Source organism: Aquila chrysaetos, chromosome 3 (assembly GCF_900496995.4).
Source record: "Aquila chrysaetos chrysaetos chromosome 3, bAquChr1.4, whole genome shotgun sequence".
In the NCBI taxonomy this organism is placed as follows: domain Eukaryota; kingdom Metazoa; phylum Chordata; class Aves; order Accipitriformes; family Accipitridae; genus Aquila; species Aquila chrysaetos.
Window position 1 is genome coordinate 78,013,804 of NC_044006.1, and position 24,994 is coordinate 78,038,797.

At 59.8% G+C, this 24,994-nt stretch overlaps 4 protein-coding genes and 4 non-coding genes across 12 annotated transcripts; 6 read left to right on the top strand and 2 right to left on the bottom strand.

Moving 5' to 3' along the window:
• The first annotated feature begins 328 nt into the window (after positions 1–328).
• On the top strand, positions 329–1,899 carry LOC115339568 (cathelicidin antimicrobial peptide). The gene is given in 5 exon segments (XM_030009733.1): positions 329–379; positions 381–518; positions 591–698; positions 803–886; positions 1,753–1,899. Coding segments are annotated over 5 exon segments (477 nt in total). The 5' UTR covers positions 329–343; the 3' UTR covers positions 1,864–1,899.
• A 1,077-nt stretch (positions 1,900–2,976) lies between these two features.
• Positions 2,977–3,907, bottom strand: LOC115339285 (cathelicidin-3-like). Its single transcript, XM_041122576.1, has 4 exons — positions 3,720–3,907; positions 3,382–3,489; positions 3,205–3,288; positions 2,977–3,072 (listed from the first exon to the last, which is right to left on the bottom strand). Exons 1-4 carry the CDS (start codon positions 3,891–3,893, stop codon positions 2,977–2,979), a joined length of 462 nt encoding a protein of 153 aa, XP_040978510.1. The 5' UTR covers positions 3,894–3,907.
• A 447-nt stretch (positions 3,908–4,354) lies between these two features.
• Positions 4,355–5,455, bottom strand: LOC115339286 (cathelicidin-B1-like). The gene is made up of 4 exons (XM_030009007.1): positions 5,201–5,455; positions 4,875–4,979; positions 4,641–4,724; positions 4,355–4,510 (listed from the first exon to the last, which is right to left on the bottom strand). The coding sequence occupies exons 1-4, from the start codon at positions 5,453–5,455 to the stop codon at positions 4,355–4,357; spliced, it is 600 nt and encodes a 199-aa protein (XP_029864867.1).
• Positions 5,456–9,862: 4,407 nt separating this feature from the next.
• Positions 9,863–24,824, top strand: TBRG4 (transforming growth factor beta regulator 4). 5 transcript variants are annotated; one of them, XM_030009730.2, is made up of 11 exons: positions 9,866–9,947; positions 10,428–10,928; positions 14,122–14,439; positions 15,695–15,866; positions 17,806–17,963; positions 18,514–18,624; positions 20,213–20,357; positions 20,984–21,226; positions 21,975–22,086; positions 22,802–22,916; positions 24,643–24,824. In XM_030009730.2, the coding sequence occupies exons 2-11, from the start codon at positions 10,503–10,505 to the stop codon at positions 24,742–24,744; spliced, it is 1,902 nt and encodes a 633-aa protein (XP_029865590.1). In that variant the 5' UTR covers positions 9,866–9,947; positions 10,428–10,502; the 3' UTR covers positions 24,745–24,824. The 5 variants fall into 5 exon arrangements, with proteins under 5 accessions (XP_040978595.1, XP_029865590.1, XP_040978597.1 ...); XM_041122661.1 differs by lacking the exons at positions 21,975–22,086; positions 22,802–22,916; positions 24,643–24,824 and adding an exon at positions 21,354–21,743 and having other exon boundaries at positions 9,863–9,947; XM_041122663.1 differs by lacking the exons at positions 21,975–22,086; positions 22,802–22,916; positions 24,643–24,824 and adding an exon at positions 21,354–21,743 and having other exon boundaries at positions 9,900–9,957.
• LOC115340008 lies at positions 11,378–11,506 on the top strand. The gene has a single exon (XR_003922889.1). It is a non-coding gene; the product is annotated as a small nucleolar RNA SNORA5 (small nucleolar RNA).
• Positions 15,092–15,225, top strand: LOC115340017. Its single transcript, XR_003922898.1, has one exon. It is a non-coding gene; the product is annotated as a small nucleolar RNA SNORA5 (small nucleolar RNA).
• On the top strand, positions 21,604–21,743 carry LOC115340018. The gene has a single exon (XR_003922899.1). It is a non-coding gene; the product is annotated as a small nucleolar RNA SNORA5 (small nucleolar RNA).
• On the top strand, positions 24,440–24,568 carry LOC115340007. Its single transcript, XR_003922888.1, has one exon. It is a non-coding gene; the product is annotated as a small nucleolar RNA SNORA5 (small nucleolar RNA).
• Positions 24,825–24,994: the final 170 nt, after the last annotated feature.

Genomic DNA, 24,994 nt, shown 5'->3' on the forward strand with positions numbered 1-24,994 from the left:
CCGTGTGTCCCCCCCCCGTGCCCCACCGGAGAGCGGGGACGGTCCCTGGGGGCTTGCGGTCCCACAACCCCCCCCATGCCCAGCCAAGGGGCTCCCAGGGCTGGGGGACACCCCGGGGAGCGGGGCCGTGTCCCCGAGGGGAACCAGAGATGCCACCGTCTGCATGCGGGAGATGCTCAGGACCCCCGCCATGCCTTGTCCCCCCCCCAAAAAAAAACTGCCACTCTGTGGGCTGGGGCCAGGCGTTTCCGGAGGGGGGGAGCTGAGCCCCGGGGCGGGTTCCCCAACATCCCGGGGAGGGGGGGGATAAAAGGGAACACGGCGGGTGGCCGTGGGGACAAGGATGCCGAGCTGCTGGGTGCTGGTGCTGGCGGTGCTGGGGGGGGGCCTGCGCCCTCCCCGCCCCGGCCCCCTTCACCTACACCCAGGCGCTGGCTCAGGCCGTCGACTCCTTCAACCAGCGCCCCGAGGTGCAGAACATCTTCAGGATGCTGAGCGCCGACCCCGAGCCCACCCCGGTGAGTGCTGCCCACCCGTGACCCCCACCCACCCCACTCGTGACCCCCACCCACCCACTCGTGATCCCGCAGGGTGTTGACATGAGCACGCTGCGGGGACTCAACTTCACTGTGATGGAGACGGAGTGCGTCTCGAGCGCCCGGGTGAACCCCGATGACTGCGACTTCAAGGAGAACGGGGTGAGGATGAGGATGGAGCGGGGCAGGGGGGGCGAAGAAAAGACACCAAGGGCCCCGGGTGTCCTCACCCGGGGTGACGCTGGGTGTCGTGTCCCCCCTCCCAGGTCATCAAGGAGTGCACGGGGCCGGTGCTGTTCCTGCAGAGCTCCCCCGAGATCGACCTGCGCTGCACCGATGCCTCCTCCAACGTGAGTGGGAAGGGGGGGGGGTCAGCACCCACCCGTGACACCCGCTGACCGTGGATGGGGGCACCCACGGGTGGGGTGTTGGTGTCCTTCCTCCTGCCCCGCGTCTTGGGGTCCGCTGCCTTCAAAAGTGACACCCCCCCGTGGCTCGATCCTGCCACGGTGTCTCCAGCCCGAGGGTGGTGGAGAGTGGGATGGGGAGGGGGGGTGGTGCGGGGTCCTGCGTGCGGGGTCCTGTGAGGGTCCCGGGAGCTGGGACCACGGTGTGGGGTCCCAGGTATGGGGTCCCCGGTGCGGGTTCTGGGTGGGGGGGTCCTGGGTGTAGGGTCCTGGTTGTGGAGGGTCCTGGGTGCAGGGTCCCAGGTGTGGGGTCCCTGGGTGGGTTCCTTGGCGGGGTCCCGGGTGTAGGGTCTCTGGGCGGGTTCCTTGGTGGGGTTCTGGGTGTGGGGTCCCTGGGCAGGTTCCTCGGTGGGGTCCCAAGTGTGGGGTCCCTGGGCAGGTTCCTCGGTGGGGTCCCAAGTGTGGGGTCCCTGGGTGGGTTCCTCGGTGGGGTCCCGGGTGTGGGGTCCCTGGGTGGGTTCCTCGGTGGGGTCCCAGGTGTGGGGTCCCTGGGTGGGTTCCTTGGCAGGGTCCCTGGGTGGGTTCCTCGCCTTGGTGGGGTTCCAAGTGTGGGGAGCTGGGTGCAGGATCCTGGGTGTCGGGTCCCTGGTACGGGCTCCTGAGTGCAGGGTACTGGGTGGGGGGGTCCCACAAGAGTCCCAGATGCAACGATCCCGGCTATGGGGTCCTGGGTAGGGTCCCGGTTGTGGGGTCCCGAGCAGCATCCCCCCCCCCCCCCAACCCCAGTGACCCCGTTGTCCCTCCGACAGCCGGTTCTTGTCCAGCGGGGCCGGTTCGGGCGCTTCCTGAGCAGAATCCGGCACATTCGGCCCAGGATCAGCATCGACATCCGGGCCAGGACCTCCATCCGCTTCGGCTGAACGAATAAAGGGGCCCTCCGCGGCCGGCGTGCGTGAGCGGGGCTCCTCGCTGCCTCCCGGCATTCAGGGATGGGGGGAAACTGAGGCAGACGGGGAGGGGGCACAGGCAGGAGCCGGGCGGGCTCCTCTCCCCACATCATTTGCCCGTCTGCGGCTCCACATCCCACCCACCCACACACCAGCAATGCCCCCATCTTGGGGATCAAGGGCTTGGCCCCGAGGGGACGTGGGGTCGGCACTGGGGACAGGGCCCAGCTTTGCGCTGGGGAGCCCCCAGGGCATATCCCCCCCCCCAAAAAAAAAAAAAGAAGTCATTCACATCCTGCCCCCCATCATCCCCACGGCGTCATTGTCCCCACGGCGTTTTGTCCCCCCATACTGGTGGTGTTGGCAGAGCCCCCTCTGAGTGGGGGGCACCAGGGCTGTGTGTCCCCCAGGGAGCTGCAAGAGAAGAGACAGGGGGGGTTCAGCTCCCGAGGGACCCCCATGACGCAGCCCTGCCCGGGGGGGATCCCCAGGCTGCGCCAGTGAGTCGGCACCAACCCCAGATGTGCCACCGGGGCCGTCACCAGTGGTTTGGGACGGGGACGTTGGGACACGGGGATGGGGTGCACGGGGACCCCCACGCCCCGAGAGTGGCCAGCCCGGGGTCGTGGCTGCAGCCCCGGCTCCGGTGGCCCTGCGGGACCCTGAGGATGTCCCCTCCTGTCCCCTCCACCCCCACAACGGGCCAACGGTCCCACGGGCTTGTGCCCCACACGCACCCCCATGGGGACCCCGCAGCTGGCACGGGCCCTGGGGGGACCCTCTGGTCCCCAAGGTGTCTCGGGGAGCAGTGAGGGACCCAGTCCCAGGGGCACGAGTCCCCGCACGAGGCCGTTGCCAGGATGAGGCCCCGGGGTGCCGGCGGTGCCCAACCCGGGGGGCTGACCCCGAACTCCCCACCCCAGAACCCTCCTCCATCAGCATCTCCCCCATCCCATCCGCCACGTCCCCAGTCCCCGGTGGGTGACAGCAGCAGGAGAAGGCAACAGCTGGGCCGGGAAGCAGCTTTATTTGGGGAGGGGGGTGTCGAGAGGGGGGTCCCCAAGGTGGAAGCCCCTTGAGGGGGTCTCATTTCCTCACAATGACCTTGAAGAGGTTGATGCCGGCAGCCACCATCTTGACGGCCACCCTCAGCAGCAGCCAGAAGCGCTTGACCCGGATGGGCTGCGGGGAGAGGAGGTGTCATGGAGGGGGGGGGGTAACCATGGGGATCCCCCCCCAAACTCCCCCCTCCAGACCCTGGGGTTGCACCCCGCAGCGTGTGTCCCCCCATCCCCTGGGACCCCCCCAACTCACATCGACGGTGGAGTCCACGCAGGCGACGTCGAACACGAGGTGGCTGCCGCGCTGCAGCACGGGCACGGAGCAGACCTTGATGACCTGCGGGGGGCTGAGCGTGGGGACACGCGGGTGGGACCGTCCCCAGGCTGGGGACCCCCCCCCCCCCATGAGACCCCCCGCCTCGGCTCTCACCCCGTCCTCCTTGAACTCACAGGCGTCGAGGCGGGCGCCCGAGCGCGCCGGGCATCGCGTCTCCATGATGGTGAAGTTGAGGCGCTGCAGGGAGCTGAGCTGGACGTCCTGCGGTGACACGGGGATGGGGACAGGGTGGTGGCACCCACCAGGGAGAGATGGAATCCATCACCGGCTGCCCAGAGCCAGCCTGGGGTGGGGGGGAGCATCCCCCTGCATCCCACCCTACACCCCAAACCGTGCCCCCCCACCATGCGTAGGTTCTGGCATTCCCCCCACCGAGGTCCCCATAGGGACACCGGGTGACCCGGCGGTGTCCCCAAGGCAGTGGCACTCACCGGGGTGGGCTCGGGGTCGGCGCTCAGCATCCTGAAGGCGTTCTGCACCTCGGGGCGCTGGTTGAAGGAGTCGACGGCCTGAGCCAGCGCCTGGGTGTAGGTGAAGGGGGCCGGGGCGGGGAGGGCGCAGGCCCCCCCCAGCACCGCCAGCACCAGCACCCAGCAGCTCGGCATCCTTGTCCCCACGGCCACCCGCTGTGTCCCCTTTTATTCCCCCCCCCCCCCCGGGATGTTGGGGAACCCGCCCCGGGGCTCAGCTCCCCCCCTCCAGAAACGCCTGGCCCCAGCCCACAGAGTGGCAGGTTTTTTTTGGGGGGGACATGGCATGGCGGGGGTCCTGAGCATCTCCCGCATGCAGACGGTGGCATCTCTGGTTCCCCTCGGGGACATGGCCCCGCTCCCCGGGGTGTCCCCCAGCCCTGGGAGCCCCTTGGCTGGGCATGGGGGGGGTTGTGGGACCACAAGCCCCCAGGGACCGTCCCCGCTCCCCGGTGGGGCACGGGGGGGGGGGACACACGGGGCGGCGCAGGGACCCGCAGGGACGAGGGTGACACCGGGAACGTTGCAGGGATGTTTATTGCAAGCAGAACGCCCGGGCGGGGGGCACAGGGTGGGGGGGACACAGCATCGCCCGCTCAGGGTTTGGTTTTTTTGAGGTTGAGCTTGTCGCGGATCCAGATCTTGGTGCAGTGGAAGAAGCCCCTGAAACGTTCCTTGATCCTGGCAAACAAGTCCGAGAGCCTGGATGTCTGGATACGGCCGAACTGGGAGGGGAAGAAGCGGCGTCGAACCTCGGGGAGATGGGGCGGGAGGGGGAGGTGTGACCCCCGTGGGGACGTGCCCCACGGCAGCCAGCGAGGGGAGCGGGTGACGAAGCCAGGGGATGCGTTGGGGACGGTGCCATTTTGGGCACCTTCTTACCGTGGTGGGCACCTTGTCGCAGGAGAGCTCGACCACGGGCTGCTGCTGCTCGAGGAAGACGAAGCCCTGGCACCAACTCACCGCCTGCGGGGAAGCAGAGGGGGGGACACGGGGAAGACGAGGCCGAGAGGAGCCCTGAACCTCCCCACTCCCCGTGCCTCAGTTTCCCCATCGGCTGCTCCCCGGTTCCCCGTTGGGGACGGCAGCGGGCGGCCCCGCGGGACGAAGTCTCACCCCGAGCCAGCGGCTCTTGCAGGTGGCGGTGGCCGTCCCCGGAGCCCGGCACGAGGTCTCCTCGACGGTGAAGCTCAGCTCCTGCCGCTGCCGCAGGTCCCCGGGCTGGGAGAAGGGACAAGACACGTCAGGGACCTACGGCACCGCCGTCCCCAACGCCCAGCCCCGAAACGGACCGGATCCAGCCCGGAGCTGGGCCAGACTCAGCCCCCCAACTTGGCCGGGCTCCATCCCTGCAAGGGGTCAGACCCAGCCCCAAAACGGGCCAGATTCAGCCCTGAGAAAGGTCGGATCCTGCTCTCGGGGTGGAGGAGCTCAGCGCTCACCCAGCCGGGCCGGGGATAGGCCTGCCGGAGCCGCAGGACGTAGGGACTGACGGCCCTCATGTTGAGCAGCTCCACGGCCGCCGAGACGGCGTCCCCGTAGCTCACGGCCCAGAGCCCCGGCGGGGACGGCGCGATGGATCCATCCAGCCCCGGCGTGGATCCATGCGGCCCCGGCGTGGATCCATCCGGCCCCGGCGTGGTGGCTCTGGCCAGCCCCACCAGCAGCAGCAGCGGCACCGCTCGGCACGGCCTCATCCTGCCTCCTGCCACCCGCCGTGCCGGGGAGCCCTTTTATGGGAGCTGGCCCCGATGTGCCGGCGTCGCCGTCATGGGCGTTCCCGTGGGTTGACGCTTGCTCCTGTGCCAACGGGAAATTCCCGGTGGGCCAAATCCGGCCGGGAGCCAAGTCCGTCCCTCTTTGGTCCCCAGGCCACCGGAGAAGGGGTCCCAGCACCGGAGATGGGTGCTGCTGGCCTCCTCTGGGGCTCGGCAGAAGAGAGGTCACAGGGTTTGGGGTCCCCCTGCCATGGGGGTCCCCACGGAAGGGCACTACGTGCCTGGGACGGGTGACAGCGAGGACAGCGGTGATATCGAGTCACAACGTGACCATGGAGGGTGCTGGCACCACGAGCCACCCCACCGGGGCAAGGTGCACCCCAAGGTGACCACCAAAGAGCCAACCCGGGTTTGATGGGGACGTAGGGTGACACCACGTTGGGTTTTCTTGCTCCCGTTGGATGAAGAAGCCACCCTGCCCCACGGCCGGGGCTTTCCAGCCCCCCGAGGTGTTTTATGGTTGGGCGGAGCGGTGGAGACATCTGTCCCTCACGGCAAACAAGGTGGGTTTGACCAAACACCAGCCCTGGGAGCAGTCACTCTCTCCGAGGCCAAGCAGGAACCTCCAGGACGTCAAGGAACCCTGCCCAGAAGATGACCGTCCATTCAACCTCCGTCTGCACCGCCATGCGCAGTGAGGGGAAGCCCAAAGCCACCCAACAGGTTCAGAGCTCCTGGCTGGTGGAGGCTGTTAAGTACATTCTCCCAGGGGCTTGTAAATCAAGCGAGGACAAGCGTGCCCGGGTCAGAGCTGGTGGGTGGCATCTGGGAAGTCCCCAGGGACAGATGCGGTCAATCACAGACCCATAGGACAGCCCTGGAAAGATCCAGGTGCAACCAGGTCCAACCTTCCGTGGAGAAAGGACCCTCGATGGGATTATCTTGCACCCCATCCAGGTTCATCTCGAGAACCTCCACCCATGGGGACTCCACCGCGTCCCTGGGGAGGTTCTTCCAGGGAACAACTGGTCTCACTGTGCAACCTAAGCTGAGATGAAACCTCTCCCAGTACCCAATGCCCCTTGTCTTCTCCACATGGCTCCTTAAAAGCTGCCACCCTTTGAATACTGGACACCTGTGATGAGGTTCCCCCCGAGCCTTCTCCTCTCCAGAGAGAAGAGACCCAACTCCTTCAGTCTTTCCTCCTAGAGCGGGTTCTCCAGGCCTTTGACCATTGTCCTGGCCCTCCTTGGGACCCTCTCCAGTCTGTCTGCATCCTTCTTGACTCGTGGGGACCAGAACTGGACACGCCACTCCAGGGGTGGCCTGGAGGACGGCTTCCTGGGCCAGGCGACTGAGGAGCCAACGAGGAGAGGTGCTCCACTGGACCTCCTGCTTACAAACAAGGATGAGCTGGCTGGAGATGAGAAGGTTGGGGGCTGTGGTGACCATGAGATGGTGAAGCTCAAGAACCTGAGAGGGGGAAGCTGGGCAGAAAGCAGGATCACCACACTGGACACTTCCAGAGAGCAGAATTTGGCCTTTTCAGGAACCTGCCTGGAAGAATCCCATGGGATACAGCCCTGGAGAAAAGAAGGGTTCAGAAGAGCTGGTTGATTTCCAAGGATCATCTTCTCCAAGCCAAACAACGGGCCATCCTGACAGGCAGGAGATGAAGAGAGGTGGCCAAAAGTCTGCACGGATGAGCAAGGAGATCCTGACTGAGCTCAAGGACAAGAGGGACGTGTACAAGAGGTGGAAGCACAGACAGGTGATGTGGGAGGAAGATGCAGACACTGCCCAAGGTGCCGGGTTGGGTTTAAGCAAGCCAAAGCCCACCAGGAGGGGTTGTACCCCACAAGAAGGCGGTTGGGAACCATCAGCATGGACTGAAAATGGGCTCAAAGGCCAGACCCAGCGGGTGATGATCAGCAGCACAAGGTCCAGATGGAGGCTGGTCACTGGTGGTGTTCCCCAGAGGTCCATACTGGATCCACTCTTGTTTCACATCTTCATTAATGATCGGAATGATGGGGCAGGGTGTACCCTCAGCAGGTTTGTAGATGACACCCAACTGGGAGGAGTGGTGGATGCACCAGAAGGTCGTGCTGCTGTCCAGAGGGACCTCAACTGGGTGGAGAGATAGGGCAGCAGGAACCTCATGGGGTTCAACAAGGAGAAGTGCCATGTCCTGCACCAGGGGAAGAACAACCCCAGACAGCAGGACTTGCTGGGGAGACACCCAGCAGCTCATCAGAGAAGGCCTTGGGAGTCTTGATGGACATGAAGGTGACCGTGAGCCAACACAGGAACTGGTTGGTGAGAGGGGTTGTCTTGGAGATACCCAAAACTCAACCAGAGGTGGCCCTGGGCAACCTGCTGTGGCTGAGCCGGCTCTCGGCAGAGTCCCTGCCAGCCCTTTCACGCTTCCTCAACTTGAGACAAGCTTTTGAGGAAGACAAATCCCTTCCAAATTCTTCAATCCCTTCCAAATCCCTCAATTCCTTCCAAACCCCTTCCAAATTCTTCAATTCCTTCCAAATTCTTCAATTATGCAGAAAATTGGATTCAGGTGGGACACCCAGCACCAGCGGTCCTTGCTGGGACTCCTGCCCCTCTGCAGCACAATGCCAAGGCGAGCAAAGCCGTCTGCCTTTTATTGGAGCCAAAATCTTCCCAGATATGAGAAGGGAACATCCAGCCGAGCAGCACCCGCGTCCTGTAGGGAGACAGCGCCCAACGCAAGAGTCCCACGGGAGGGTGCACCAGGCCTCCAGAGGAAATTTTTTGCTCCATTTTTCCTGCAGCTCATACTCACAACCTAACAGCGACCAAAACCAGTATGGAGACCTCTAAATATTATTTTTAAGCGTCCTGTGTAAACCTTGAGCAGGCTTGCCCCTTTCGAAATAGACACGATATCCTGCAAGGCCATTTTCGTAACAAAAAGGGAAAATTTGGTGAGTTTTAGTCAGGTAATGCCACACTCGCGCAGCTACAGCTGCGTTTCACAAGCCAACTCCCCACCGCCGACCAGGGCAGGGGGGTTGGTGGTAAATAACACCCCCAAAACCAAACATAAAGGCCTTGAGCCGTTGAGAAATACCCCGCTCATAAATCAGAGTCTCTCGCTTTATTTGACCACCGCAAAAATCGAGCCGCCCCTCCTCATTCCTGGCAACCCACAGATTTATTTGTCTTTTATTCGTTCCCACAGCCGGGCCCTGATCTGTTTGGATGCTCTAATAACAGCAGGAAAGAAAACACAGGGGTCGGGTGAGGCAGAACTCAGCTAACCTTACCGGTGAGAACCTCAGCAGGTAAAGTGAGGACACGGCTGGTCCGTCAGCGCTGGGGCGGCAGCCCCGGAGAGGGCTGGGAGCAGGGGGTGGAAATCCTTTCCTTCCCCCAAGTGATAGCGTATGTCCCTACATTCTGTATAGTATGTCTAAATATTTTTATGGTTTTAATATTTTGTACCAGCCGTGGAAACTGCTAGATGACTGTAAAGGTGAGATTTGGTAATTATTAGAAATCTTATAATAACACTATGATTGAAACAATAGACAAAAGTGTAGCCAAGTAGTTACTCCTAAGTTTTACAGTTCTTTGCTCTTACTGCCGGATGTTCCTGTACATTAGATAAGAATAATATTGAAACTGACCATATGTGACTGAAACCTTATGTTAAACTCCAAGCTCGACGAACAAAGACATGAAGGTCAGCCAGCAGAATTTGGAATGGGTCGGTGGTCGCAAAAGCAGCCCTTCGACTCAAATGAAGAACCATTGTGCAAGATTGGATGTAGGCAGTACTACGATAATCAGTTACCGTAATTTTTATGTATACTAAACTGATTAATATCTAATTAGTTACGCTATATAACCTGTTTGTGCTGAAGCTGTGGGACGCACGCTAGGTGGAATTATCCCCCGCGCACCCAGCGCTGCAACGAAGAATGCCTGCTTTCTAAAACTCCAAAACGAGTCTTAGGAGAGTATTTCTTTACAGGCCGTGAATTTCAGTATCGAAGAAGGCGAAGCGGCCGGCGGAGAGGCTTTAAGGCGGGGGGGGGGGGGGAAGCTGAGGAAAGAGCAGGGATGGCAGCGCGGGGGCTCAGCCCCGCAAAATGGCGGCCTGGCGGGCGAGGTCGGGCCCAGCCCTGACCCGCGGCCTCGGGTAGGACCGGAGGCGGGAGGCTGAAGGGGGGCGGCGGGGCCCCGACCGCTGACGGCGGCTGATGGCGGATCACGGCGCATCATGGCGGCCGCGCTCCCCCTCACAGACCGCGCCGCTCCCGCCCGTCACCGCCCACCAGAAGGGAACCGCCGCCTCCAGCCAATAAGAGCTCACCGCAGCGCCACGGCACCGCCCAACCCCGCCGCTTCTCCACCAATAGAGACTCGCCGTAGAGCTGTGACGTTATCGGACTGCGCCGGGCGCGACATGGGTGAGGTTGGGGCGGGCGAGGTCAGGCTCGGTGAGGGCGGGAGGGCCCGGCCCGGCCCCGGCGGGTTTTCTGAGGGGAAATGTCGCGGGGAAGCGTGGGTCGAGACCGGGAGTCTGAGGGGAACAGCCCCGGGAGGGCCCGGGGGCTGAGAGGGGTGGCGGAGTGGGCAGGAACGGGAGGGAACCCGGGGAGGAGGGTCGGTGGGGAAACTGGGAGCAACTGGGGAGAACGGGGCTGTGTCCCTGAAGGTCTGGGGGGAGGCCGGTGTGCTGGTGACCCGCTGCCTGGGAAAGCCGGGCGGCCCCTAACGAGAGGTTAAGCCCCAGCGGGGAAGAGCGTAGCCTCATCCAAAGCGGTGTCTTGCCCATCAATCGATCGTCAGAAAGCGTCAAATATTGCGGGTCAAAACCATCCTCACCACGGTTACCAGAAGCTGGCTGCCTCCTCCTCTTCATCTCTGAAATTCTTCGGCTCCTAAAGGGTTTCTTTTCTTTTCGTAGCGTTCCTGAAATGCGGCGTTGACCTCCAGCTGGTTACGGCCGCCCCGGCCTTCCTTTCCCCCCACGCCTTCCACCATGGCTGCCCACTTGGTGCGACGCTGCTGCTGGCGGCACTTCGGTGCCTTCATCGCTGCTCCTTCGGCGGTCCCGGCCTCTCTGCTGGTGCCGGCTGGGAAGGTGGCGATGGCGAGAGCTCTGCCTCAAGCGCCTTTGGCTTCGTTTCATACTTCGAGCCCTTCCAGCTGGGCAGATGGATTCTCGGTCAAAGAGCAGGTGGAGGACAGCGGAAATCCAGAGCACAAAGTGATCAGGGAACTGATTGAAACAGCCACGAGTCCTCAGGAACTCTTCCAGTTGACCAAACACCATGCTCTTAACAGCAACGAAGCCTCACTAATAATTATTCAACTTTCCCGGCTTGCAGCATTAAAAAACCTGGAAACGGAGAGCATCCTGCAAGATGAGTGTTTCCAACAGGTCATCAGCATCATGGATTCCCAGGTAAGTTCCCTCCTTGCCGCAGAAGAGTTTTGGGGAAAGAATACAAGGCGGAAAGCGGCTGGTGCTCCTGCAGTTGAACTGGTGTGGCCAGCTAGAGCAGGCTGCTTGTTCAGGGTTTTACTTTGCCTTTCCAAGTAAAAAATGAAGTTGAGGGGATCAGGAAGTGAATTTATCAGCTCTAGGCAGGATGCCTGATTATTTCTACCCAAAAGCACTGCTTTTGGGCCCAGAGACAAAATGTAGCAGAGAGATCATCCTCGTTAAACGCTGCCTTACTCCTGCTCCCATGAATTTTCAGTTTTCTCAGTAAGATAAAGCTATACCTTTGCCACTTAGTGGCAAAGGCACATCGGAGCCACACAGCCGGACAGCAGAGAAAGCACCGGGTAAGATGGGGCATCTGAAGGGAAGCAGTGCACCGTGCTCGGCACATTGTACAGTCGAACCTTGGCGGCCCCATCAAATTCAGCATTGTCCGCTGCGGTTGGTGCTGGCCCAGCCGCCTGCTACGGAAGTAACCTGCAGCTCATGGGCCCCATGTCATAGGATCACAGAATGGTTTGGGTTGGAAGGGATCTTAAAGATCATCCAGTTCCAACCCCGCTGCCACAGACAGGGACACCTTCCACTAGACCAGGTTGCTCAAAGCCCCATCCAACCTGGCCTTGAACACTTCCAGGGATGGGGCATCCACAGCTTCTCTGCGCAACCTGTACAGTGCCTCTGCGCAACCTGTACAGTACCTGTACACCCTCATAGTGAAGAATTTCTTCCTTGCATCCAATCTAAATTTACCCTCTTTCGGTTTAAAGCAGTTACCCCTTGTCCTGTCACTACAGACCTTGGTAAAAAGTCTGTCCCCATCTTTCTTACATATTGAAAGGCTACAGGAAGGTCTCCCCGGAGCCTTCTCTTCTCCAGAGTGCAGAGCAGAGGGGCAGAATCCCCTCCCTTGACCTGCTGGCCATGCTGCTGGTGATGCAGCCCAGGATACAGTTGGTTTTCTGGGCTGTGAGCGCATGTTGCCGGATCGTGTTGAGCTTTTCATCCACCAGCCTGTGCTGGTGCCGGGGATTGCCCTGACCTGTGAACTTGCTGTGTTGAACTTGAAGAGGCCCTGGTAGAGGGTTTTGCAGACGCTTCATATTTCTCCTGATCCGTAATCTCTGCTCCCTAAAACCTGTCTAAGGATAGCAGAGAGGTGGGATTTGTCCTGAGGTTGCCTGGTTAGCTCTGTTGAGCTGCAACACTTCCATGCTGCTGTATTTGGAGTGAAAGTACTGCTCCTGCTGATCGGCATGGTCCTGTGTCGCTGTCACCACGGATCAAAGGGATGCCCATGTCCCTGGGGGCCACTCGGTGGGGAAGGGATGCTCCAGAGCTGGCAAAGCCAAGCTGACGTGCTGGATGGGCACTGTGAGAAGCAAGGCAGTGTGGCCCAAGTGTAGGAAACTGCCAAGATGGATGTGGCTAGGGATTTTGAGATGTAAAGCAAGCAAACTCGCTGCAAACACAATTATCCTTCTCTAGTGAGCTGTTATTGGAGCCACAGTCGTAGATAACTGAATGTAAGAGGTCATCATGTAGATGCAAAGACGCTCTGATGCAAAGAAACTAAAATTAATCGGCTTGCAATGTCCTTGTGTCTACGAGCCAGAGATTTTGAACAGAAGATGAGGCATGGGCCAGGACAGCATTGAGGGAAGGGCTCTTAACAGACTGTGAGGTGAGTTTTGTATGTGTGAATGGGTGAAAAAGGTGAGGGATCAGCCAGGGGAGCAATCTGGTTCTCCTTGTGACTTTCTGAATAACCCAGGGCAAATTGTGAGCTCTGCTCCTTTTCCTGGCTGCATCCTGGTCTGTGATTTTTTTCAGATTTGAGCGGAGCACCCTGGCAGGGATCAGGTTGTTCTTGTGCCTGAGGTGCTGAACTGTTTCTGAGCAGCACTTTAGGAATTTGCTGTGTTGGTGGAAGTGCTGGAGTTTGAACAGGCCAGAGAGTTAAAGCCTTTGTTTGCCAAAACCCGTGTGGTCCCTCCTGCCTGAAATTCAACATCTCACGGCACTGCCTCACTTGCCTCCTGCACGGTCACTCTGAGAAGCAACTCCTTGTTTCTGAAATCATCTTGTAGTGTTGGGATATTCTGTCAAGCAGACACTGTGCTCTGTACTGGCATGGCTGGCACAGTGATGCTTTCTGAAGGGCCCATCAGAACCGATGTTGTGCTAAGGGTTGGGTTTGTTTTTATAGAAATCAGGAGAGCTTTCGGACTGAAATTGCCTTTTAGTGCTGTGTGGCAGCAGTTGAGCATAGCTGGGGAAGCTTGGGCTGGAAATAGAGGTGCCTGGCATTCCCTGATGGATGCCAAAGGAGATGAAAGCTGGAGGACTGATTGCTGGTGGAAAACCACGAGCTCTGCCTCGTGTCAGGGCTGCTGGTGGGAATGTAGCTGCTGGTGGCCAAGCAGAGAAGTTCACTGGGCAGAGTGGGACTGGGCGAGTCCTGGTGCTCTCAGCAGCTGGTGGGATTTGTGCCCAGCCTCCTTTTGGAGACGCTGGAGAGAAATCAGAGCTTTTAGCATAAGTTTCCTCTGACCTGAGGTGAGTTGGAGTTCCCTGGCATTCCCCCCGAGACCCTCAAGTTTCTGCCCCTGAATTATCAGTCTTCCCCACTGCTTTTTGTTTTACCAGCCACCCATGTCATATCCCAGCCACACCACAGAGAAGCTCAAGTGCCTTCAGAGAAGGGTAAAGTCTACTTAAATATTTCACCCAGCTGGTAGCCAGTTTGCGTAGCATCCTTCTCTGAGGCAGTGAGAGTTCACCGCCTATACGGCAGCTCTGTAAGCGATGTGCGGTTACCTCTCGAGGCTCAGCCGTGCCACTGGGATTAGTGCATGCTTCGGCTTGTGGTACAGGTGTTGAGGTTCCTCTTCCTCACCAGGGTGCTGGGTCGCTCCAGGCTTTATCTGGCTGTGCAGGCTACACCTGTGAGGAGGAGCAGGTGTCTCGTGTTGTGGTGGAGGACAGCTGGATGTCCTCGGACCGACGAGGGCTCTCTTGCCTCCTCCTCAACACTGTGCAGCTTTTTCTGGAGAGACAGAGCATTGCCTGGCATTTGGCGTGACTGGCAACTGAATGCTCTCGTGCTGTTTCTCATCAACACCTCTCCCTTATTTCTCTTTGCTGCTAGATTTCTCAGGTGTGGAATAACACCTTGTTGAACCTCCTGAAGAGCCTCTACTCCCTGGGAGTGGACAGCAACAAGAGGGAGATGCAGTCGGTGGAGCAGGAGGTGCTGTGGCGGCTGCGGCGCCTCACCTTCAGGCAGCTCGCCTCCCTGGCAGAGTTCTTCGCAGCCAAGCAGGTGAAGGAGAGCAGGCTGCTGAACGAAGTCATCAAGAAGCTGGAGCTGCGTTGGACGGAGCTTGAGGGCACTCGGACTGTGGTGGCGCTGATAAGCAAGGTCGGGCACATCTCCCCGGCTCTGATGGACCGGCTGGAGGACAAGGTACAGGCTTGGGCTCTCCCTTCTGCCTCTGTTCCCTTCAGACGGGCCACCTCCCGCAGGTGACAACAGCGGGAGGGAGAGCCCGGTCCCCTTCAACCCTATATGGGAACACTAATTCCACACAGGCTGCGCTCCCTGCTTCAGAGTACTTTGGTGTGTGCTTACGGGTTGCTGTTTAAGCAGCTTCCCGTGCATGGGTGCTTCTAAGAGGGGTTTCCATCCGAGGAGCCATGTAGATGGGGGAGCTTGCACTCGGCAGCCCCTTCACAATGCATGCTGGTGCGAGTGGGTGACTCGCACTGGTTTGCACTGCTGGAAGTGGACTGAGCTGATGTGTTTTACTTTGCAGCTGCGGCAGGTTAGCAGAGATGGGCTCGGATTTCCTTAGCTCAGCTGGCAAGCGGTAACTTACAGAGCCAGCATAACACAGCTGCCAAAAACATTGTCCTTTGCTTCTCTGCACAAGCTAAGCTGTGAGGAGAGCTGGAACAAGGAGTGACCATACTGTCCTCGCCTTCTGGCTGCCTCTGGGCAGCCATCATCTCCAAAGGGGGCAGGTCTGTCCCCTCTGGTGCTCAGTGGGTCCCCATTTCTGTTGCTTGCAGGAGCAGGGAGATGTCCTTCGAGTCAGAGCCACTGCAGGAGCCCTGACTGCAGCTGTGTCAAATTCAGTCCTCATCCAACCCGTGCTGGGGACTGGCCAAACAGCTGCCACAGCAATGGCTGTAGCTCATGAGCCCCACTGTACCTCTCGACCCTGGGGATAAATAAATGCTACAGACACTGGTGTGTGACGAGGCAGAATGCTGTAGCTGGATCTGACGGGGTTGTCAGCTTATGCAGAGCCTGAACTAACGATGTTGGGTAGCATCCTGCAAGTGAAATGGAAATTAGAGTGGAAAACAGGGCTCTGATCCAGCAGCAGGTGCTTTTCCTCTGTCGGTGTTTGCCCAACAGCGTGGATGCTGAGGTCCTGCCGGCTGGGGGAGGTAGAACCAGCAGCGAGAAGGTCCTGGCTGAGCCCTGCTGAGAGGACGAGGGTCTGCTTCCCCTCGCCCTCCCTCCGCTTGAGCCGTTACGCTTGCTCCCAGCCCCTTAGCCTCACCATGTGCTAAACACTCGCTAGTTCCAGTCCCCGTCACCCTCGGAGAGGCTCAGCCAGTAGCGATGGCGCATCCCACTCCATATAAAGGCTGTATCTGCACCTTGCTTTGTGCTTTCCCTTTACATCCCTGCTCAAAACATTTCTTGGCAGGCTCTGGAGCTTGCTGAACAGTTCAACCCCGATGACATCCGGAAAATAAGTCTAGCTCTAGCCTACCAGAACCGGCGCTGCGTGCCTCTGCTCCGAGCCTTGTCCTACCACCTGATCCAGAAGCACTCTGAGCTCAGCCTCAACGTCCTGCTGGACCTGATTTTTGCCTATGGTAAGCGGCTTGGTTGTATTGGCACCTGCTGGACATTACGTGTGGTAGAGTCCAGCTGATTTTGGGCACTCGAGCAGGGATTTGATAGTGTTGCTACCACGGCATTGAGGCCACATGAAGGAGAAAGGCTGGCAGGGTACGTTAGGCTGGACCTAGCGTACCAGCCAGTGCAGCTGGGTAGTTTCCAGCTCTGAGCACAGGCGGAGTGGGCACAGGTATGCCCTTTTCCTTCCAATGCGTGGGAAGAAGGGGACTTGTGATGAGAGCGCGCTTTGGAAGGGCCGTCGGGGTGCCAGGGAGCCCCTCTGCCCTGCAGCATAGGCAGCTAGTGAGCCAGGATGCCCCAAATGGCCCCAAATCCTCTCTCGCCTCCTCCCGTGGCCGTGGGTTTCTCGGGGAGCCCCTGCCTCTGTTTCTTCGTTTCCAAAACACAGCCCTCAGTAAAAGGAGGGCTGAGCAGGAGCCCTGGGGAGAGCTGGACTGTTTACGTGGGGACAGTGGCACTAAGGTAGCTGATGACTTTCCACCCAAGATGTCCTACTGACAAGTTAATTATCATTTGAGAAGCGCTGGGTGCTGAATTCGTACTCTTCAGCAGGTGAGGTGCTGCAAGCACTTCTACAAGCGCTGGCAGATGCTCAGGGCGGTGACAGCCACCTTGGTGGTGTTCCTGGCCAGAGGGTAGACCAGAGCCACCAGATACTTGATGGTGACAGAACCTGGTGCCAAACAGCTCTATTAACAGCAGGGTAGCACTAAGTGGTAATCTGGTTTATGATCCTGAGTGTCTTGGTTCTCTGGCTCCTCCTTCCATGCAATGTTACATGGTCTTGTTCTCCTCTTACTCTTGGTAGCCAGTGGAAAGCCCAGACAAGCAGGGATAAAGGAAGCCAGGAGACCCAAGGAGGAGTTCCTTCAGTTGATTGTCCAGCTTCTGGTGGTGGGAACAGCTCTTCTGACAGCAGCTGGGGCCAGGATGGTCTTTGTAGGTTAGCTCTACTCCCAAGATAAAGAAATAACCCCAGTAGACCTGGCCTTGGAGAGAGCTCATGCTTCTGTCATTGATGTTACTGGCTTACTTATTATGAAGTTGATTAATCTGGAACAAGTTTCAAGGAGAGTGGTGGACGCTCCATGTCACAGCCTGCAAATCTGTGCTGGGCGCCTTTCTCAGAGGCAGGGCTGGAGGTGCTTCAGCTCAGGAAGGGCAGCTGGACAGTATATATGGGCCTGGGTCATATGCAGAGATCAGAGCAGGTAATCCAGCAGTCCCCCAGCCTTATAACCTACAAAGTGGACAACTACAACAGCTGGACATGGTTTGGGAGCGAGACTGGCTCTTGCAGGCTCCAGCAGCGCTGTAGCTGCTGCGGCGGGGATGCTCTTGGCTGGGACGCTAGCAAGCAGCGCTGATGTTTCTCTTCAGTGCTTGTAGCTGCCCTGTTGTTGCATCAGGATGGTTTGTACTTGTTGCTACTGCAGCCAGTCTCGGACCCTGCCTATGCTCCTCTCATGGGGACTGTCCCCTCCTGGCTGGTCTGCACTGACCTCCGGAGCTTGGTGCTGCAGGTTGCTGATCATTGCTCGCTTGTTCCTCAGCCGGCTTGAGATTCCTGGTAGCCTGGGTGAGTTCAGGGCTCTTCTGGCCAGACCAGGATCTGTAGATGGAGTCACTGGGGCTAAAATCTGTTACCAGCACTAGGTGGAGGCTGGAGCCATGAGTTGGCACTGGGATTGAGAGCTGGTGGGTGCAGCAGGACTTGGTCTGACCAGAAAGATTGAGGTCAAGGCAACTGGGGGAGACAATACTGGTCTCCAAGCCTCCTCTGCTCCTAACGAACAGCTCTGTGCTTTCCCTTGTGCCGTCACCACCCATCCAGGCACAGCTCCCGTACCAGCTCCTTGTAAGTGGCTGCCGCTTTCTCTTTGCTCCTTTAAGGAAAACTGAATTTCCACCAGCCCCAGGTCTTCCAGAAGATAGCCACTGACCTGCACCCTCACGTTTCCACGATGACGCCCGTCGAGGTGACGCGCTGCATCAGATCCTTCTCCCTCCTCAAGTGGCTCAACCTGCCGCTGTTTGAGGCCATTGCACAGGTGAGGAGGGGGCTTGGGAGGGCAGGGAAGTCCCCACTGGCACCAGTACGACTGTGATCCACCCCGGTTCTTGGGAGATGGGAGCAGTTTCCCCACCACTACCTCTCCAGAGATGCTCTCTGGGATGTTGTCACTGTTTTCCCTACCCAGCTGGCGGCTGTAATCGAGTCTGACAGGACTCGCTGTTCATCTTCCGCTAAAGTCAGCACTGGGAATCCGTGCTGAGCTGGAGCTGGTCTCGGCTCTGTCTGAGCCTCCAGTCCCGAGTGCCAGCGCTGCTTCTCTCCCCAGGCGCCTTCCCAGCTCTGCCCCAGTTTATGCTCCTGCACTTTTGCATCTGTACCGGAATATTAGAGAGCTCTGCTTCCACTCACAGCTTTCCCTTGTGCCAAGATAAAATCCCAGGGAAGCACTGAAAGACCTTTTCGCTCACGTTTTCCCATCTTGCCACAGGGCTGGATGCGTCCTTGGCTGACGCTTTCAATCTTTTTCTGTCCATACTCATGTAAGACAGACCTAAACCTCTGTTTTTTCCCCCTGTATCTTCCAGTATGCCCTGGACAACACCAAGCAGCTGTCAGTCACCCATCTGTGCAGTATCATCCTGTCTTTTGCTCGCCTGAACTTCCAGCCCAGCGGAATCGAGGACTTCTTCAACATGGTAATCTTCCTCCTTTCCCCCTCTTCATCAACCTTCCTCCCTCCCTAGTCCGTGGGAAGGCTGCAGATTGCCTTCTAGCACATCTGTGTGTGAAAGTGTGTGTTGGATGGCTCGAGCCAGTTTTAAACGGTGTGAGAAATGAGAAGGGGGAACCCAGAGCTCAGGCCAGGCTTAAAAACTCGCACTGGGCTCCCCTGGCTGCGTGCCGGGCAATAGCTGAACCAGTTAGTCCATGACTGGCTCAAGTCCCCGCAGGCTTACTTTTCTAGCAGACGCAAGCAGCATGTGTGTGTTCACTGCCCTCCTGAACTCCAATTGCTGTAATTAACTCTTTATAAGGAGGCCATAGGTGTTGATGGTCGCACGCCCGTTCCTGGCAGAGCTGTGTGGCTCTCCCAGCTGAGCCAAGCCCTCGGTCTGGTAGCGCTGAGGCTGCTCCCCCAGCTCTGGGGAGCTGTCGAGAAGGATAGAGGCTGCCACAGGCAGCCGTGCTCGCTGTCTTCCTGCCTGGGGGGAAGGTTGACGCATCCCAGGGCGAGGAGATGTGATGGGCTGGAACGGCTGAGCGGAGGGAGAGCCTCCTGCGTGGTTTGGCAGGAGGCGAGCATGGGGCAGGCGCTGTCCTTGGCATCCTCCTGCCTTCCCTGGATCATGGAGGCAGCCAGGCTGGCCTCTGAAGTGGAGGAGGAAGTCACCTTGACCTCCTTGGGGACAGATTTATGCTGACGATTTCCAGAGAGGAGCTGCATTATCGCTGAGTAAGCGGGTATTCGCCGAGTACCCAGCAGAGGGAGCGTGGCCTGCGCAGTCCTACCTGCGACACGCAGCCGAGAAGGAAGAGGACCCACATATGGGTGTTTCTAATCGGCAGCACCCCGTGTCCCACCGCCCGGCAGCCTGTCCCCCATGGCCAAGCCAACCTGGGGAGCAGGGGGTCTCCCTGGGACAGCAAGGAGGGCGAGTTGTGGAAGTAGCATCCAGGGCTCTGGACTCCCCCTGCCAACATTAATCGTGGTCACCGTGAAGGGGGATTTTGTAGCAAGTGCAAAACTACTCATTTTTGAGGTGTTGCAGAAAAGTTCTCCAGGTTTAACAGGAGAAGCCCCTGCAGGGTGCAGAGCTCCAGGCTCTTGCTGTGATTCCTGGACAGACATCCTGACACCACCAATACAACCTCAGACCCCTCCAGCTCTGTTTACCACAGGTTTTAGCTGCAGATCCTGAAGGGGTTATCACCTCCAGCCCTGCCTTTTCTGAACGCTGCCCTCGTGGCAGGGCTGGCTGCAGTAGTGCGTTACCCCTGGCTGCTGCGCTTTGCTGCTGGGCTTTCTGATGAGCCTCCCTGGCAGCGACGCAGCATCCCGGGCCAGCGAACTGCAGCTCATGAGCTGCAGGGTCACGTTACAGCAATGTTAAAATCTCCCCTCTGCAAATAACGCAGGGGAGAAGCACTGCTGTAGAGGAGACAGTGCACAGCGGCTGCACCGTAACACCTCGGGGGTTTGTCGAGCTGCCAGACCTGCGTGTTGACCGCAAGATCGAAGCATCAGCAGCACTGACCTGAGCTGTTTTGTTTCCCTCTCTGCAGGTCCACGAGGTGCTCCAGGGCCAGCTGGACAGCCTGGAGCCTCACTTGCTGACAGACCTGGTGTGGTCGCTCTGTGTGCTGCAGCAGGCCAAGGCTCCCTACCTGCAGCGAGTGCTGGCACCTGCCTTCCACGCACAGATCCGAGGTGAGGTGGGCATCTCTGCTGGTGGGACAGGGACCGAGAACCTCAGACCTGGGGCAGGGAGCAGCGATACTGAGCCTGGTCCTTCTAAATGATGCATTGTCCTCAACCTTGTCGTGGAAATCGCGTGCCCCAAGGCACAGCTTGCTGCTCTGCTCTGGCAAGCCCACTTGACTTTCCCCAAGACCTCGAGAAGAGTCGGGAGGGTTTGGTATTTTCTAACAAAATGGTGACTTCTGGGGAGGTGCAGCCCCGTCAAATTCAGTCCCTCTCTCCTCTGTGGCCAGCCGGCTGCCCCAGCAACTTCTGTCATCTGTGGGACACTGGGGATAAAATCACACTGCAGACACTGGGCTCTGACGGGGCTGTCCCTGCTGAACAAGGGCCCTGTTTGGCTCGGCCAGCTCATGGTGGCTTCCTGCGAGCACCCAACAGCTGGAGCAAAGCCAGGAACCCCGGCATTTGGTGATCTGTATCTCCATGCCAGCAGGCAGGGACCCATAGCGGGGGGATCAGAACCAGGAATCCCAGTCAGACAGGCTAGGCAGGCCACCAGATCAAGAGCTGGACCCCGCTGCGGGCTGGGGCTTTGGGCCATGTCTCTAGCTCTGCTTCTCTCCTCCTGCCAGGCGACCAGTCCTTCAAGGCCCAGAATTTACGGCTAAGGCTCATCAACATCAACGCTGCCGCCAGGCTGGAAAGCCCCAGCTACCAGGGGCCGTTCCTGCCGGTGGAGATGCTGAGCGCCACGCAGCCAGTGGGGGAGAAGGTCACCCTGCTGCAGAGCAGCCTGCGGGAGGCATTGTCGGGGGTGCTGGGGAGCCAGGACAACGGGCGCTTCAACGTACACACCATCTATGGCTGGCAGATCGGTGAGTGCATCCTCTCCCCACCTCCGTGGGCAGCAGCGGGACCCCATCGGGCTCTGCTCGGTGGAGGGAATTGAACTCGAGGGCTCGGGTACGGCTACCAGGCTTTATCTCCCCCCTCATTCTTCAGCCTCACGCCCCTCCGCCTGCTCATCGCAGCTGCCCTGTCTTGTTCCCATCTCCTCCCGCAACTTGACTCTGAAGGCAGAGCAGAAACCGCAGCCCAGGGCGTGGTTGTGGGTAGCAGATGCAGGAGGAAAGCCCTTCTGCAGCCAAGCAGCACAAAGGCCGGTGAAAGGCTTCTGGCTCTGCCCTCCTTTCCCCTGCCGCACCCCCGGCTCCCACAGCCCGCCCCAGGCTCCCCCAGCTCCCTGCTCTCCTGCAGCCCTGTCAAATTCGGTCCCTGCCTCCTCCGTGGCGGGGACCGGCCAACCGGCTGCCACAGCAACTTCTGTGGTCTGTTGGCCCCACGTCCCCTTCCTGTGGGACACTGGGGGATAAAATCATGCCACGGACACGTCTTCTGCCCGAGGAGATGCTTGGTAAGCAGACCCTGCCGTTCGGTGGTGCAAGGACGGTGCTGTACCCTGGCTGCATGTGCAAAGCTGCTCCACGGCTTCAGCAAGGATGGGTTTTTTGGGAAGGGAGCGGCAGGATTTCGCGTGCTTTGCATCACCAGCCTCAGCGGAGACGGTGTGAGCGGCATCCAGGTGGGTGTCGGGAATCCTCGTGTTCCCTCCTCTCCGTGCAGATGCCGAGATGGTGGTGAACAGTGAAAATAAACCTCTCCCCTTGAAGGACTTTGCTGCTCCCCATCTGCTCCGCTCGGAAGGGACAAAGCCGCTGCCGCCGGGAGCCAGGAGGTGGGTCTGGGCTCAGCTGCGCCCTGCTGTCCAGGCAGGAGCTCGCCGGGAGAGGAGCGGGAAGGCTCTGCCTTCGTGGGGATCCGTGGGCTCCACACCTCCCGGTCACCGCAGCTGGCGACTCACGACAGCGCCGCAGGGGCTGCCAGTGTGCTGAGGGTGCCGTGCCCAGCTGCGTCTCCCCTTGTTTGGGAGCAGGAGGGGGTGGGCACAGGACAGAAATTGGGGTAGGGCTGTGCCAGCCCCACTGGGATAACATTTTAGAGCCAGGGGCTGCTCTCGCCAGCCAACCTGGTGGAGGCACGGCAGGGGAGGGGGCCGGACGCTGGTCATGGCAATGGTTTTCTCTCTGAAGAGAGCCTCTGCCAGGTCTGTCTGCCACAGAGGCTGTCTGTCTGCAGGGCCCTGGGGACAAAGCTGCCTCCTTCCTTCCCAGAAAAGGCAGCATCGCCCCACTCAGCCTGCTGCCAGGCCTGGGCTGTGGATAAATTGCACTTGAGCTGCTGCCCTGGGGCTTCTCGGATGGCTCAGAGGCAGGATAATGTCTCCAGCAGGACAAATCTGTGTCCGGCTCGCACGGGGCGATCGGCAGAGCTGGAGCAGGCCCTTCTGCCGCAGCTCCCTTCGGGATCCGGGTGCTGCTGCCAGCTCCGCTTGGGCTGCACGTGCTCAGCCTCACATCTCATGACCTCCCGTTCCTCCGTGCATCTCCCAGGGTCGCCTTCCTCCGGTGGGAGTTCCCCAACTTCAGCAACAGAAGCAAGGACCTGCTGGGCCGCTACGTCATGGCCCGGCGCCACATCCAGGCGGCCGGCTTCCTCGTGGTGGACGTGAGTAGCTGCAGGGAAGAGAGGGGTCTCTTAATTCCATGGAGATGGAGGAGCAGACCCCTTCTTGAGGGGGGGCAGGGGGGTCTTCCACCTTCCTTCTCGCTCCCCTCACCTTCTTCCTGGTGGCTCTGGATCCTGTACAACAGGGCAGAGTCCCAGGTCAAGCCCCGAGCGCTCCTTGGTGCCCACAGCTCTGTGCGGGGCAGCTCGGCAGGTCGCCTGCCTGCCCGCGCCGGGATTAGCCGCCGTGATCCTCTCCCGGCCACCTGTTAGGCAGCCTGAAGGTGCCAGGCAGCAGGGGGGGATCGGTAATCGAGGAGGACGGCAGACAAGGTCTTAGGGTGCTGATCCCCTGCGCCAGAGCCCTGTGCTCCAGCGGGGTCATGTATTATTTAGCTTCCCGGAGGTAATTATAGCTCTCCTGGCAGGCAGCGAGCCCTGCCCTCCCGCGGGCTGCTCTGGGGGAGGAGGGTTGGTGGCTCGGCGCGCTGCCTTCGCAGGCAGGGAGACCTCCCTCTGCCCCTTGCCCTGCGGAGCCCGGGCTCAGCCCCATCCTGCCCGAGCCGCGTAGTCTCTGCGCAGCTCCTTTGGGGCTGGAGGGCCACGTGTCACCCCAGAGCAGTGTCATTGTCACCCCACAGTGGTCTCCCTAGCTTGTCCCCACGAGGACCCTGAGCTTCAGCCCTTCCCCAGCGTCCTCCCCCCAGCTCTCTGCGCCTGCTGCCGCGCTTTGAGGCTGATGCGAAGCGAGGTTTGAGGTTCACCAGCGCTGTTTTTCCCAGCCGCTTGCGTAATTCCCCCCCCTGCAGCCCCCGCGCTGGCTGGGGATGCTCGGGGCGGGGGGGAGACAAGAGGAGGAGGAGGAGGGAAGTGCTGCTTCCCGCAGCTTCAGCCGTGCCTCTCGGCTGCTAAATATAGAGGCAGGGGTGGGTGGTGGGATCCCCCCAGACAAGGCTGCTCCCTCGTACAGGCTGGCGGAGGTGCTGCCAAGGAACAGCATCCCAGCTTCGGTGTTCTAACGTAGCTGGAGCTGTCAGCTGCCGGCCAGAAAGAAGGTGCCGGGCTCTTGAACCTCTTCCCCAGCCTGCCTGTCTTCCTCCTGCCTGCAAATTCACTCCAAATAAACATTTCATCTGCCTTTTGCCAGGCTGGGGGCTGCTGGGAGAGGGCACGGGGAGGAGGATGGGGTGTGCCAAGGGCAGGACCATGAAGCCCTGCACGTCCTCTGCATCTCACATGAAAAATTAAGCAGGTTTTGGTGCTTAGCAAGGTCCCCGAGCCTCTCGTGGCAGAGGTGCTGCCCTGAATCCTCCTCTGCCACGAGGAAAGGTGGGTGCCGGGGCTGGCTGCTCGGCCCGTACCGCTCCCAGTGCTTTGTGCCATCCCGGCTGCTCACAGAAGCCCGTTGTTCAGTGGTGGTGACGCGGGCCAATTTGGGGACAGTCCTGAATTGTCTGCATTTCGGTCCCCTGGGTGCCAATTCCACCGTCAGGCGGGAGCGAAGGGTACCCTTTGCCCATCCCCACAGCCTCGTCAAATTCGGTGCCCGCCTCTGCCGTGGTGGGGACCGGCCCAAGGGCTGCCACGGCGATGTCTCTGCTCCACGTCCCTGCCGTGGGACATCGGGGGATCAAAATAGGTTACGGACACTCCTCCGGCGGCCAAACGCAAGACCCTGTTGTGCGCCTCAGGGCTCTGATGGCATCTCCTCTTCCCCCCGCTGCAGGTTCCCCACTACGAGTTCCTGGAGCTGAAGCTGGAGCGGCAGCGGACAGCCTACCTCAGAGACAAGCTCAACAAGGTCATGGCCAAAGAGATGGCGAGCTAACCGCGCCGCTCTGCCCGGCCTCTCCGGCAACGCTTGTCTGTGTTAAAAACGTGTTCAAATAAACCCACCGCTGTACAGTGCCGTGGTTTGGGGTGGCGGGGGATGTCTGTGCCGGTTGGCACACAGTGTCGGTTTTTTTCCCTGGGGTGGGAGATGGCTCCGTGCCGATGCTTGGCAGGACCCCCTTCACCACAGCCTCTGGAGGAAGCCGGCTTAAGCCAGGGTTTAGGATTAAGAGCCATCCCAGCCT